Here is a 14,172-nt window from a genome sequence, read left to right as displayed (position 1 = left end):
AAATTACCTTTAGACATTGTCAATATTTTTTTTTGTAATTAATTAGTCTGAGGTTTTAATTGTTCAGGTATGATTCAAAATTAAAAAAAAAAAAAAAAAAAAAAGAAAAAAAAAAAACAAAATAAATTAAATTTAGGATAAAATAAAAGTACCCCTAAAATTAAAACCTTAGGATAAAATAAAGTATCCCTAAAATCAAAACCTCAAATTAATAATTGTATTACTTGTTTCTTCAAGCTTATCAAAATAATTGATAGAAAATTTAAAAACTAATGGAACAAAATGTGGTAAAATTTTATTAATATTGAATGATTTTTTTCTTATTTAGAAGGTAACTTTCTTATAAGCCATTAAAAGAGGTAATCAAATTTTAGTATGTAAATTGTTACATTCTTTTTTTCCTCCTAAATTTATTGACACTATAAAGCTATAACATGCTATTGATATATCTATATATATGTGTGTTGGATTGAAAGTTTTTATAGACTAATCCAAAAATTCGAATTGATTGGATTGATAACTTAAATTGAATTATCGGATTATAATTTTTTTAATACCTAATATCTATAATATTTATGTCAAATTTTAACAAAAACATGACAAATTTTACTAAATAATCCAACTTTAACCAACACAACTAATAGTAGAAAAAGTTAAGTTCAATCGACCAACAAAAACAGAAAAAGTTGAAACCCACTCTAGGATTAAAACTGAATAAAATTAACCTAATCCCATCTTTAAATATTAGATTTTAGATTGAATAGTCTAAATTCGAAGATTATTTAAACATTCTTAGACAAGGTTTTCGAATTCAGGCAAATTACAACTCAAATTTTTGTCTGAGTAACTACTTATCTCATAAGACCATAATTTAAAAAGAAAAAAAATCATATAATAAGAAATTTCAATATATTAACAAACCTAAGATTTAATTTAAGCTACAAAATAAAGGTGAACTTAGAAGGGTCGCTTCATTAAATCTTACCAAATAGTAATTAATCATATTAAAACACCGCCAGTTGCGCAACCAATCTCTGATTAAACCTCGTCCGTCCAATCTAATGCTACAGTGGACCCCACAACATCCCCCACTTCTACAATAACTAACTACGTACTGTCTCTCGTATCCGTATGTATGTATATTTTTTTCCTATACACGTGGCGCACTCACAGACTCCAGTCTCGTGCGGACCGTCGGATTGAGTGATGACCATCAACGGCTGTTAGAAAGTTTTAAGATTCGAAGGACTTTGTGAAATGAAATGAGAATCAGACGGTGGTGATTTAAAAGGGCTTCTGCAGGTACATGAACATATCCTGCAATGGCGACATCTGATTCCCGCTCTGAAACTGCGTTGCGAATTCATGGTCTAGGGAGGTATCAATGTAATTATATCGAAAATTAAAGGCGTTTTCCAATTCCTTCCATTTTGGCTCGCTTTGAACTTCACCCGTCGTGAACTCCGGCGATACCACGTGCTCCGAACAGCTTGAATCTGTATGTAATCGCGGTATTGAATCCGATGTATCGAAATGTATGTAATCGTCTACCGCCGCCGGCGCCGCCGTCACTGGCGGCATTGACGAATCACCGCCGCCTCGACTGGTGAAAATCTTCGGCTTCTCGTCTTCTTCATCTTCGAAGACGTTCGTGTTTCGAGTGATGGAAATCTGATGTCGCTTCTCGATTACGCCTTTTTTGTTGTAAATCCGGCATAGAACCCAATCATCAAGCTGTAAAATCATAATTAATTGATTCAGATTTCGCAAAAGGGGGAAAAAAAGCCCTAAAAATTTTGTGTTCGATGAAAATTACCTTAAGATCGTTCTTGTTGCGAGCTGACCGGTCCACGTCGGCGAGCCGGTACTCATGCATAATCCAATTGGTTTTCTCTCCTCTCGGAGCTTTACCGGCGTAGAAAACCAACGCCTTCTTGATTCCAACCGGTTTCGGATGTCCGATTGGCTTATCGGCTCCGGTTGCCTTCCAATAACCCGAACCGGCCGCCCGGTTCGGACGCGAACCGTTCGGATATTTCCGTTCCCTTGGAGAGAAGAAATACCACTCTTTCTCTCCGTGCAAGGCCAATTCTGTAAAATTCAACCGGAGGAAAATTCAACGGTAAGAAATAAGAATCAATATCGGACTAAATTTGAAATAGAATTCGAATTTTTCGAGTCAATTACCAGGAAGGTCCCAAGGATCGAATTTATAGAGGTCGATCTCAGCGATAATCGGCACAGCAATCGGCTGCGACGCACATCTCCGGCAGAGATAGTGCATAACAAGCTCCTCGTCGGTCGGATGAAACCGGAAACCGGGCGGCATCTGAGTCAAGTCAGTCGTCATCTTTCTGTTCTTTGAAAATTCTCTGATTTCTCCGGTGGCCGGTTTACTGTTGGTTTTTTTCTTTTTTTCTGTGTGTTGTTTTTGAGGTTGGTCGACGGTTCAAACGTAGAAACAAAGGGAAGGAAGGGTATTTATAGGGGTGAGGAGAGGGACACGTGGCGGTGAGAGTGGAAAAAACACGTGATATATAACGCATATGGGTGTCGACCAGAGAAAAGAAGCGCCGCCTTAAACACGTGGCGGATTAAGACGTGAAGTGCATGCGTGACCAATGGACACGCATGCAGGTGATTGTGTCATGGCTTACGCACATTGTTTTGGATTAAAGCGCCAGCAGAACACTGCAGATTCCATCACTCGCCTCACACAACTGCGGGAAAAATGTTGTGATCTCTATTTTTCTTTTTTCTTTTGTTATATTTTAAATTCAATTATTAAAATCAGCCGATATTCCTTTTTCTTTTTCTTTAATATTTGAATTAGTAAAATAAATTGTAGATTTTGTAAGGATAAAATATCTATTTGATTTATAGGTTATATTTTTAGTGGTTTTAAAAGTTTACACTTTCAATAAAAATAAAAATTTTAATTTCATTTAATTTTAAATTTCAAAATGTTATAATTTCTCTTTGATATTTTAATTTTGTTTTACTTTAGTCGTTATGTTCCATAATTTGCACTTACAACCCCATTTTCATTAAATGCTTGCTTTATGCGTTTAGTGGTAATGTTTATTAAAATTATAAACTAAATTAATTAATACACATCGAAAGATTGAAAAATGAGTATTTATTTCAAAAAATCGGAGTTAATTATGTAAATCTTGTAATCTAAATACCAAATCGAAACAAAATTCAAATATAAAAATAAAGTTGTATCATTTTTTAAACTTATAGATTAGATCGAAACTCAAAATTTAAGTACAAAACATGTAAGATTATTTTGAAAACCTAAGAATCAAATAGAAACTAAACTCATAATCTAAGGACCAAAAAGATATTTCTCCTTTTTATTTCATATTTTTGTTTTCTTACCTGAGACGTGGTTCAATCTTTTTACCCTTTGATGGTCTAAATCAATTGAATTATACCAGAAGGTAGGATTAGAGTTTTTTTGTTAGTTTGAATTAAAAGAAAAATACTTTTTTGGTTCCTACGTTTTAAGTCTAGTTTTGGCCCTTAAGTTTAAAAATATTATATATTTAATCATTCAGTTTTGAATTTGATTTCTATTTAGGAAAATTTCAAAATGTTACAATTTTATCCTTGACATTTGAGTTTTATTTCATTTTGGTCTCTAGGTTTCAAGATTACATTTTTAACTTCAATTGTTTTTTAATTAAATATTCACTTTCAATCATTGACATCAATGTCTCTTACTTAATTTAAAATTATTAGGTGAAAATTTAAATTTAATTTCAAGCATGATGAAAAATAGTGAAACTTAATTGATTATAATCATATTGGACATTTTAAATTTATTAACATATATTAACACTAAAGATAGAAAATGAGTATTTATTGAAAATCGAGATGAAAAGTAAAAATCTTGAAATCTAAGGATCAAACTGAAACAAAATTCAAATGTCAAAGGTAAAATTATAATCAAACTTAAAGTTAAAGGATTATATTAAATGTATAATATTTTAAAATCTAAGAACCAATTAGAAACTTGACTCAAACCATAGAGACCAGAAGGATATTTTCCCATTGAGTTAACTTAATCTATTATAATCTTCAAAAATTTGAAAAAGATTTATTTTATTTTATTTTTATATTTAAATCAAGGATCGAAAGCAATATTTTGCAATTTTAGAGAGGATAAAAGATTTTAAATCAATGACCGTTAATTATTATACTTTTTACTTTTGTTTTTAATTTATGGTCTTTACTACTATTGACAAGTTCTGGTTATTCGATCACATTTTTACTAACGTTTAGAATAAAAATGAGATTATCCTAAATTTTGTAGTTTAAAATTTCGAGTTTGAAAACTCAAACACCAAGATATAACCTAATTAGTCAAACTTTAGAGACAAAGATAAGCTAAAATATAGAAACTATATTATTTAACTTTTTACTTTATTTAACAAATACTTGTAGTTCGAAAAAACCGATCAACTCAACCCAATTAATGTAGTTTGGATTAGGTTATCAACTCATTTGGGTTGAGTTGGGTTCAAATAAATGAAAATTTTATGAATTTGGTTGGTTCATGGATTCAACTAATATAACCCAAACCAACCCGAATTTATTATTAACTTTAAAATATATATTTTTTATTACTTATAATATAATAATTTATACATATATTGATTTTAATTTTATTTAATTCTAATATTTTTTAAATAATTTACATTTCAACACTATTAAAAGTAGTTTCTCTGCACTTTAGAAATAAAATTTTCACTATATAAATTAAAATTGAGTTATTAATCTTAATTCAATATATGAAAATAATTAAATTAGATTTTTACAAATTTACGTTTTGTTTCTTTTTATAACAAAATTTTAAATAAATGATTTAATTAACCCGAACCAACCCAACTCAAATACTTCATGATTGGGTTGGGTTAAGTTCATTTTTTAATAAGGGTTATTTGGGTCGAAAAAATTTGCAACCCCCTAGTCTAAAAAGTCTTTCAACAAAACCTATAAACATCCATATTGATATCTCTTACAATTAACATAGATAAAAATATTGGTATGTTATTTTAGAGTATCCATCTTTTAAAAGTTACATTAATATTTTTAATCTTTTTTAAAAGAAATTTTAAAATATTGTTACCGTTAAAATAAGGATAGAAAAGTCTATCCTCACCCACCACCTCCCTCTAATTTCATTCTCTCTCTCCCCTCTAGTTCGATTTATGACAATTGATTTTTCTATTTTATCCACTTCCAATCTTCAAAAACTACTAACTCATCCAAGGTATATAGATTTAAGGAAACCAAAAAGAAAAAGTGAAACCATCAAATAACTTTAGAATTTAAAAATATTATTCTTAATTTAAAAACTCAAATCTTTCGATATAGAAATCAAATGTTAGAGACTAAAATTATATTTACATATGTATATATAATTAGAGGTGGTTGGGAAGTTGAAAGCTGGAAATCAGAAAAATATTAGAATAATATTAGAATGAGTAAGGAATTAAGGACAGAATAGAAATTGAGATCATGAAACATAAAAACAAAATGAATTTAGTATTATAAATTTGATTCAAAATATTTAATCAAAACATAAATTTTAGATTATATTATATTACAATCTCATTCCATTACCATCCTCCAATATTTGAAAAGAAAAAAGAAAGTTAATACCTCGAGCCGCCCATGGACCACGAAGAAAATGGAAAAATGAAAATAATGCATAGCTTATTGGTTGGACTAAAAACTCGCCGTGGAATTGGCATAAATCGCGGAGTTGAATGTTGTTTGTTGCTTATTGGTTATGGAGCCAACCTTTTTAACGGTGGCTTTGAAGTACACGTCAGCATACCTACTTCTCATCGCCCGCTACCTTCACCCCTTTCCTCGAACTTCACCTTCATCTTTATCAATATTTTTTTCTTTTTCTTTTTCTTTTACTAAATAAATAATTAATAATGTTTGACCAATTAAAATTATATATTATTTCTTTTTGACAAATAATCTCAATTCAAAATTCACGCAAGTGGTTAAGTGGAATGGAAACTATTTACTGGATAAAGCTCGGTTAATTTTATATTATTTTATATTAATTTCACATTAATGTATTTTTCTCCTTTTTTTTTGTACCTTTCGTTTAAAAATATTATTTATTTTTAAAATGGTTAATGCATGACTTGGTTGAGTTTGTGAATTAAATTTTTTCATGAATTTAAATTCTCAACACTTTTTAAAATCAGTTAACTAATTATCACAAATGAACTTATCTTACTCATTAAAACTTGAAAGTTCGATTCTTCATCTTCACCATTTTTGTGTTGAAAAAATTTAAGTCCTATTTATTAAATATTTGATTTTTTAGATTTTGGATTTTGAAAATAAACTCTATATATACTACTTCCATCTCTAAATATCTTTATTTTTTTGTTATATACTTTTTACTAATGATATAAAAAATCAAATTAAAATTTAAAAACTAAAAAATTTAGCTTTTAAAAGCTTGTTTTTGTTTTTGAAATTTGACTAAAAATTTAACTATTTAATGTTGGTAATGACTTTTGGGCTTCGGCCCACAAGAAAAGTTAAGGGAGAGTGGGCGTTTTGTCTCACATGGATGGATTTGGAATTGCCTAGAGGGTATAAATAACAAGACATTCTAGATGAGAGTCCAAATTGTGTTGATGGTAGAAGTATAACCTTTTCACCACACGCGTGCCGTCATTCGTCCGAAGCGGGTTTGGATTACTGTGCTTGCGCAAAAAAGAACTAAATTTTTATTACTTATCTATTTAATTTTTTCAAGAAATCATTTTATTAATATTTTGTTGATCATTTTGTTATTCATCTACTACAACGTCGATATGACCGTTCATCTGCTTCTTGTCTCCTCTACTATTAATAGATATCACACTTGAGAGAGGAGACACCACAACTGATTGTTTTCTTATTTCCCTCTTATGTTTTCATCAAATTGTTCTTCTGTTTTGAGCAACATTCTCATCAATTCTAATCCATTTTCTGGTGAGTGCATGCCTGAATTTGAAGACTGCGTTAACCTTGGAGAGCAACCGATATACTGATTAGCACCAAGGTCGTGTCATAATTTCTTTCAGGGCAGTGGTCTCCACGGTGCTGTAACCCTTCATGACATCTTTTCTATCATGTACTAAAAAAATATGTAAATTATTGTAAAAAATAGAGAAAAAATATATTTAATTTTTAAAAATCAGAAACAAAAAATCAAATAGTTACCTTTCTGAACCAAATTTGTGAAGTTTAATGTATAAAAACTTGTAACTTCTATAAATAAATATTGCTTATATACATAGTACAATAACAAATGAATCTCATAAAGTAGATTACGAAAGTTTAGAATACAAACAATTTTATAATCTAGAGTTATCATAAATTACATTTGTCTAACTTGTAGGTTAAGTAACCTTTTGGTCCTATCGGATATGATTTAGGTCAACACCTTTCGTGGACCCCACAAGATGTCTATGGTCTAAGTGTTGATGGTCTATGTGTGTTCAATATTTTTTTTCTTTTCATTTTTTCTCTTTACAAAATAATAATAATAGAAAAATAATAAATTGGTTTTTCCCATAATTATGTGTGGTTGATTAATTAAGTTGATTTATGAGGGAAAACAATGATTATGACTAATGAGTATGAGTTTTAATGATAGTGGTCCATTTTCGAAAGAATTCAGGGTATGTTTGAAATACATTTTTAAGTGTTTAATTTAAAAAATTGGAAGAAATTAGAGTATTTGGTAAACACTTAAAGTAGTTTCTCCAATATATTTCAATCAATTTTTATCAAAAGTATTTAAATAAAAATAATTTTTTAAAAATATTTTCTTTTTTAAATCAATCTAAACCGACCCTTTGAAACATAAATCTGACTTTATTAAAGACTACTTTTTAATCCCTCTCAAATTATGCCAACTAAAACAGTAATTTTGATCTTTTCCCATGTTTGACTTCAAAAAAGACCATAATGGAAATATTCTCTATTTAGTCCTATGAATATTATGAAAACATATATTCTTCCCACCTTAAAGAAAAGTCAATTTGGGTATAATTCAGTAATTCATTATATTAGAAACAAGCTCACCAAATATTTAAATTTCAATTTCATCCTAATTATATTTGATTAAAATATATGTTTTTTTATTTCTCAAATGAAAATATACTAGGTATAATATATAAGACATAAATAGTGTGTATTTGTTTTAAGAAATTGATGAATTTTACTATTAAAAAAAAAAAATCAATTTTATACCTTGTTTAATTCATACACTGTAGACTTCACGAATTCACAATTTCTTAGACTTCATAACCGTCTACTCTTTACTATATCACTATTTATACAAAGATATAATTTGATGAAACTAAAATTATATGATACAAATTGATGAGTAAGAGTTAAAAGATCATCATTTCCCTTATTTTAATTAAAAAGGCTTTAAAGAATAGTCTGATTTTTTTAAAAAAGTTTATATTTGTATTTTTATTAAAAAAAAAAGAAAGAAAAAAGAAAACCCAGTCTTTATGGAAATGTTAAATTCAATCCTTGTTTTGTCAATTGGAAATTTTAGCTACAAAAAGACAAGAGTAGCCCTCCCTCCTTTCTGTTCTGTCCCAGTTGACACCTCTAAAAATGAATGAAAAAAAAAAAAAAAAACACACACACACAAAAAGATAAAACCCTGCATGTAAATGCATGCATCTTCACCATTTTTTAAAAGAAAATTAAAGGGAAAAAAAGTTTTGGAAAGCAACTAACATTATTTTATAAATATTTAAACTATTTTTGCTACACGCTTATGTGTAAAAATATTGTTTTTTTTTGTTTTTTTATTTTTTTTTTATTTAGTTGCGCATGCAAAAAGCTGTCAATTAGGTCTCACAAGTGGGATTATGAAGAAAATGAAAAAAAAAAAAAAAATTATAAATCATAAAATTAGCTATAATCGACTATTTATTTATTATAATTTTTTAAGATAAATCTAATGAACTTATGAATTATGATTTATGTGTAAAATACCTTTTTTTAATTCAGGTACTCCATTTTAATTTAGTCATTGTACTTTTTTTTAAAAAATAAATCTAAAAATAATGAGTTTTTTAAAGTTAGTTTAAAGTTATTTGCTATTGGACCTGATAAAGGCACGATGTAAATTTGTTTTAAAATTTTATAGAAGAAAGATGAATGAAGATTTTGAAATGTTTCATATATAAACAATTGCTGAGTAAAATTTTGTCTCTCTATATATTTTTGAATTCTCCATACATAAGCGGCAAATTATTTGAATCGATTTGGGTATTGATGTGCTCAATCTAATCATGTAGAGAATGTTTGGCTCACCAATATGAGTTGTTTTGAGTTAAAGTAAAAATTACCAACTCAATTTTGGCCCACCAACTTTAAATATTTGGAGAGTTGAATTGATTATTTTTATCAATTCACCCAAATTCTCCATTCATTCAATGTTTTCAATAGTTTCACCAATTGGTCATCACTGACAACTATCGTTGCCACACTCTGCGACCAACTCCGAATGACTACCTTCGTATGGATAACTCTGGTGACTAACTTCGAGCTTCGACAACCACCTTCAACAAGAACTTTGGCAAGACCTCTTCTAGTGACAAACCTGTTGGGGTTGATGCCCTAAAGTCTCGTGTCCTGTAGTTTGTAAACAGTTTGTACGAACGCTTGTGTTGTTAATATATGATATTTACTTCACATCTTGAATTTTTGCTCAGTTACTTGTTTTATATGCTTTACCACAAACCAATAAACATAAAATCCCTGGTTATCTGTATATGACTCAAGCATGTATGTGGTGACATACAAGTGGATCATGTCTTGAGTGATAACCAAAATGGTCTGTAGTATATGGATATAGGAGGGAAACCTCATCCTGGTAACGCTACGGATGCGGTCCGCTTTGTGGAATGTTCACAAGTGTGTGACTTGTCACAAATGGTCTGATCCTGATCATTCATGTTGGGGATATGCGAGTGGGGGCATCCTATACAAAGAGTTTGTATAAGACTTGGCCACGAAGTGTTAATGTTTCGTATATAACACCGTTCATGACAGAGACTTCACTTCACTAGAATGACCAAGGTAACATGACCTCAAATCCTGAGATGAGTTGAGAAACTCCTGCCATTGAGGGTGGTCCTTTGATTTGTATGGGTACGAGTGGCCAAGTTCGCCGATTCAAACCTACCATTTTGGGAATTCATCTGATTTGGGAGCTGGACTTCAACTACACAAGGATGGAAATGTCACGGGTCGCCTTACCCGAGAGGCAGGGGTAAGTAGATTAAGATAGCTGCCTTAAAGGGGCTGATTCTGGAGGCTTGAACGATGTGCGCTACAACACCTTCTCTTGGCCGGAAGGTGTTCACACATAGTTGGACTATGTTGTATTGTTCATTAGAGGAATCAGTGGTACTTAAGGAGTGAGATGTAACTACGGGGGCAAGATGGTAATTTGGCCCAGCTGTACTTACGAGCATCTGTGAAGGGTCGTTGTACTCATGATTAGTTATATCCGATGGACACAGAAATATATCTGTGGTAAGAAGAGTTCAGTTGTTGGTCTTTAATGGAATGCCTGACAGTTAACGGATGGTGGATCTCGTGGCTAAAGAGTTTAATCAGCTATTCACGGACCATTGTAGCTTCGAGCCACAGGTCCATTAGGTCCCCTGGGTAGCTTGGATAAAGTTGAGAACTAGTGTTTGGGTTAATTTGAAATGTTCAAATTGACAAAAGGAAGTTCGATTATATATGATATAATTGAACTGGTTAATTATATATGATATAATTGACTAAATGTATAAGATACATTATTTTGGAGAAAATTAGATATAAATATGATTTATATCAAGTAGAGGAGAAAATATTATAGTCGATATGTGATATCAAACTATAGGATAAAAATATAATATGATTATATTTATTAATTAATTAGTTTATTAATTATATGATAATTAATCCAAATTTCACGTTCAGATGTGGGTTAGTGGGGCAGCGTCGGTTATTGTAACCGATGAATTAAAATGAAAATAGTTTTCATTTTGTTTAATCGTCCCAAAGAATTCGGAAGAGCACATTGTTGAAAAAGAAAACGATCACTTAAGAATTTTGAGAGCCTATATGATAGTCCTCTCCACCTAAACGATTGTCCTCATCGTGCCTAAACGATCGCACATTAGTTCCTACACAATCGCATAGCTTCTCTAAACAATCGTATAGTGTGTCGAGTTTGTTAAACGATCGTATACCTTTTCCTAAACGATTGTTCATTAAATCCTACACGATCGTGTAGCTTCTCCTAAACGATAAACATTGTTTTATGCGATAACGCCTTTTTCCCTCCCACTTGCTTATCGTCTACACGATCCGTGCTTCCTCCTTCCTCTATCAAATTCACCAAAGACCACGCTTTGGGTTCTCACTCTGAGAATATCCTGGGCTCTTTTCTGGTGGTGTCGTCCCCATGGCATTCGTGTTCGTGCAGTTGTTCGTGATGTTATGTCGACGCTGCTGCTGGGCGTTGGTTGATCGGGTGGAGGGTTCCGCTGCATTGCGTTCCAAAGATTGAAGATTGTCTTCAACTGGTATGGCACTCTTTCCCTTGGTATATCTTGTTTATAGCATGCCGATAATTAGTATTTGTTTGCATAATTGTATGTTTTGAATGTATAATGTGTATTTCGGTCACGGTGAGATAGGAGCGATCCGAACGTGCTCATGGAACTCTTCGATAAGAGATCATTCAATTGGTATCAGAGCCAGGTTCTGATACTTCGACTTCATCTGTTGCAATGAAATGACATATACATTCATGATGGGTGCATTTCTATGTTGTTTATTTGTTAAACTTGTACTGAATGTGCAGATTATTGGATGTTTTCGGGATGATTAGCCTCGGTTTGATTTAGATCCTTTTACATTTGCGATTGTTTGTAAAGGCCCCTGCGTTTTTGGGCATTAATGATCATTATCGAGTCTGTATTCAAAGTTTGTTTGAAGTTGAGTCGTTCGAAGAAACAGATCTGTGCAAGCATTGCATAAGAGTGGTACACGATCTGTGCAAGTGTTGCAGTTTTTTGAGGAAAGAGGCGATCTAGGGTTGATCGCATCGTACAAAAGTTGTGGTATACGATCACTGTTGATCGCATCGTAAAAATGATGGACTATGCGATCGCTGTTGAATGCATCAGTTAAACGAAGGGGTATGCAATCAAGATTTGATCGTATCGTCTTGACGATCAGGTATGCGATCGCGTCGTGTAGATGATGAAATGCTTGCAGATCGTTTAACGCATGCACGGTAGACGATCGTTTAGGTCAGCAAGCTTCATCGCTTAGTAACGCACGATAAATCGTTTAACTGTCATCGCGCTATACGATCGCATAGGCGATCAGGCTTCGCAGCCTCGTCGTCGTCAACACGATCGTTTACTTATGCTTCTATTGTCTAGTGCGTGCTGAACGATCATCTACCTGCTGGAGTTTACTACACGATGGAGACCTCCTGGCAGTTCAAGACCCGGTTCGCTCGATGAAAAATGTAATAGATAGGGTTTTTTCATTCCAGTTTTTTATATGTCATATGGTATGTACCTGTCTCTTATACACATCTAGATGTGTATAAGAGACAGATTCAAGACTCAGTTCGCCTATGAACTGGTTTGCTTGATGAAAAATGTAATAGATAGGGTTTTTTCATTCCAGTTTTTGTAAAGGCTCATCCCGGTCCATTAATCCTTTCTTTATTACATGCAATGTATGTTTTTATATGTCATATAGTATGCACATATAGTAAATCTCACCTTAGGTTATGCAATGGTCATGCATCATCTCTTTATTGTAATTGTTATAATTTAGAGAAGCATTATTTAATTATGTAAGAGCATGCTCATGCATCATATAATATAAGAGTTATATTTATGCATGCATAAAAAGCATTGACATGCATCATCTTTATATTATAACTGTTATAGTATAAGAGTGAATGATAGCATATTTGCTTGGTTGTTACCGCATTATATAAAAGTTATATATAGTAATGACCGGAAATTGCATAAAGCATGACACATAGGTTACTTTATAAATGTTAATAAACACCTTGTTGTGCGCAATGTTTTTAGTTGTTTCTTTTTAGAAGTTAAAGAGAAATTAGAACTAAAAGAAATAAGAAAGACATGCATACTCATTTAGGTTTAATTCTTGGTTTTAAAGTGTTTAAAACTTGGATCACATAGACCTAAGATCACGATTCTAATATGATTAGCAACCCTAAGGCTTTAATCTTTTAATCCATTTAATAGGATTAAATTGGCTAATAAAAGGTTAAAGTGTAGCAAATCTATCTATAAAGAACCTTTTGTCTAAGGCGGGTTCTGTCTAGGCTGGAGTATTTAAGTTGACGGAAATGTAACACCCCTACCTGGGAACTTACCTGGAAAGGTGAATTAGATAGATTTGATGCATGCATGCAAGTTAAGGACAATCCATTAAAGTGTTTAAATGTGACTACTTGAACTTGTTCGTATTTCATAGATAAACGTTGTTTATGAGCAGAGTTTAAAAAGACGACTTAGACTAAAATCAGTAGCCGATTGTCTAGGTTAATGAATCCCTAGGTAGAACATTCAGTGGGAGGTACTGTTGGGGTTGATGCCCTAAGGTCTCGTGTCTTGTAGTTTGTAAACAGTTTGTACGAACGCTTGTGTTGTTAATATATGATATTTACTTCACATCTTGTATTTTTGCTCAGTTACTTGTTTTATTTGCTTTACCACAAACCAATAAACATAAAATCCCTGGTTATCTGTATGTGACTCAAGCATGTATGTGGTGATATACAAGTGGATCATGTCTTGAGTGATAACCAAAATGGTCTGTAGTATATGGATATAGGAAGGAAACCTTATCCTGGTTACGCTACGGATGTGGCTCGCTTTGTGAAATAGTCACAAGTATTGTGACTTGTCACAGATGGACTGATCCTGATCATTCGTGTTGGAGACATGCGAGCGAGGGTGTCCTATACAAAGAGTTTGTATAAGACCTGACCATGAAGTGTTAACGTCTCGTTATATAACACCGTTCATGACAGAGACTTCACTTCACTAGGAT

General features: G+C 31.8%; 1 protein-coding gene across 1 annotated transcript; it reads right to left on the bottom strand.

The window, feature by feature from the left end:
• Positions 1-870: 870 nt before the first annotated feature.
• On the bottom strand, positions 871-2,465 carry LOC120076842 (NAC domain-containing protein 2). The gene is made up of 3 exons (XM_039030784.1): positions 2,188-2,465; positions 1,817-2,091; positions 871-1,734 (listed from the first exon to the last, which is right to left on the bottom strand). The coding sequence occupies exons 1-3, from the start codon at positions 2,348-2,350 to the stop codon at positions 1,285-1,287; spliced, it is 888 nt and encodes a 295-aa protein (XP_038886712.1). The 5' UTR covers positions 2,351-2,465; the 3' UTR covers positions 871-1,284.
• Positions 2,466-14,172: the final 11,707 nt, after the last annotated feature.

This window comes from Benincasa hispida, chromosome 4, assembly GCF_009727055.1.
Source record: "Benincasa hispida cultivar B227 chromosome 4, ASM972705v1, whole genome shotgun sequence".
In the NCBI taxonomy this organism is placed as follows: domain Eukaryota; kingdom Viridiplantae; phylum Streptophyta; class Magnoliopsida; order Cucurbitales; family Cucurbitaceae; genus Benincasa; species Benincasa hispida.
This window is presented reverse-complemented; position numbering and strand designations above follow the sequence as displayed.

Coding starts and splice junctions, on each gene's coding strand:
- LOC120076842 (XM_039030784.1), bottom strand. CDS start 2,350: ATGACGACTGACTTGACTCAGATGCCGCCCGGTTTCCGGTTTCATCCG. Junction 2,092..2,187: donor CGATCCTTGGGACCTTCCTG/GTAATTGACTCG, acceptor TGAATTTTACAG/AATTGGCCTTGCACGGAGAG. Junction 1,735..1,816: donor GCAACAAGAACGATCTTAAG/GTAATTTTCATC, acceptor ATGATTTTACAG/CTTGATGATTGGGTTCTATG.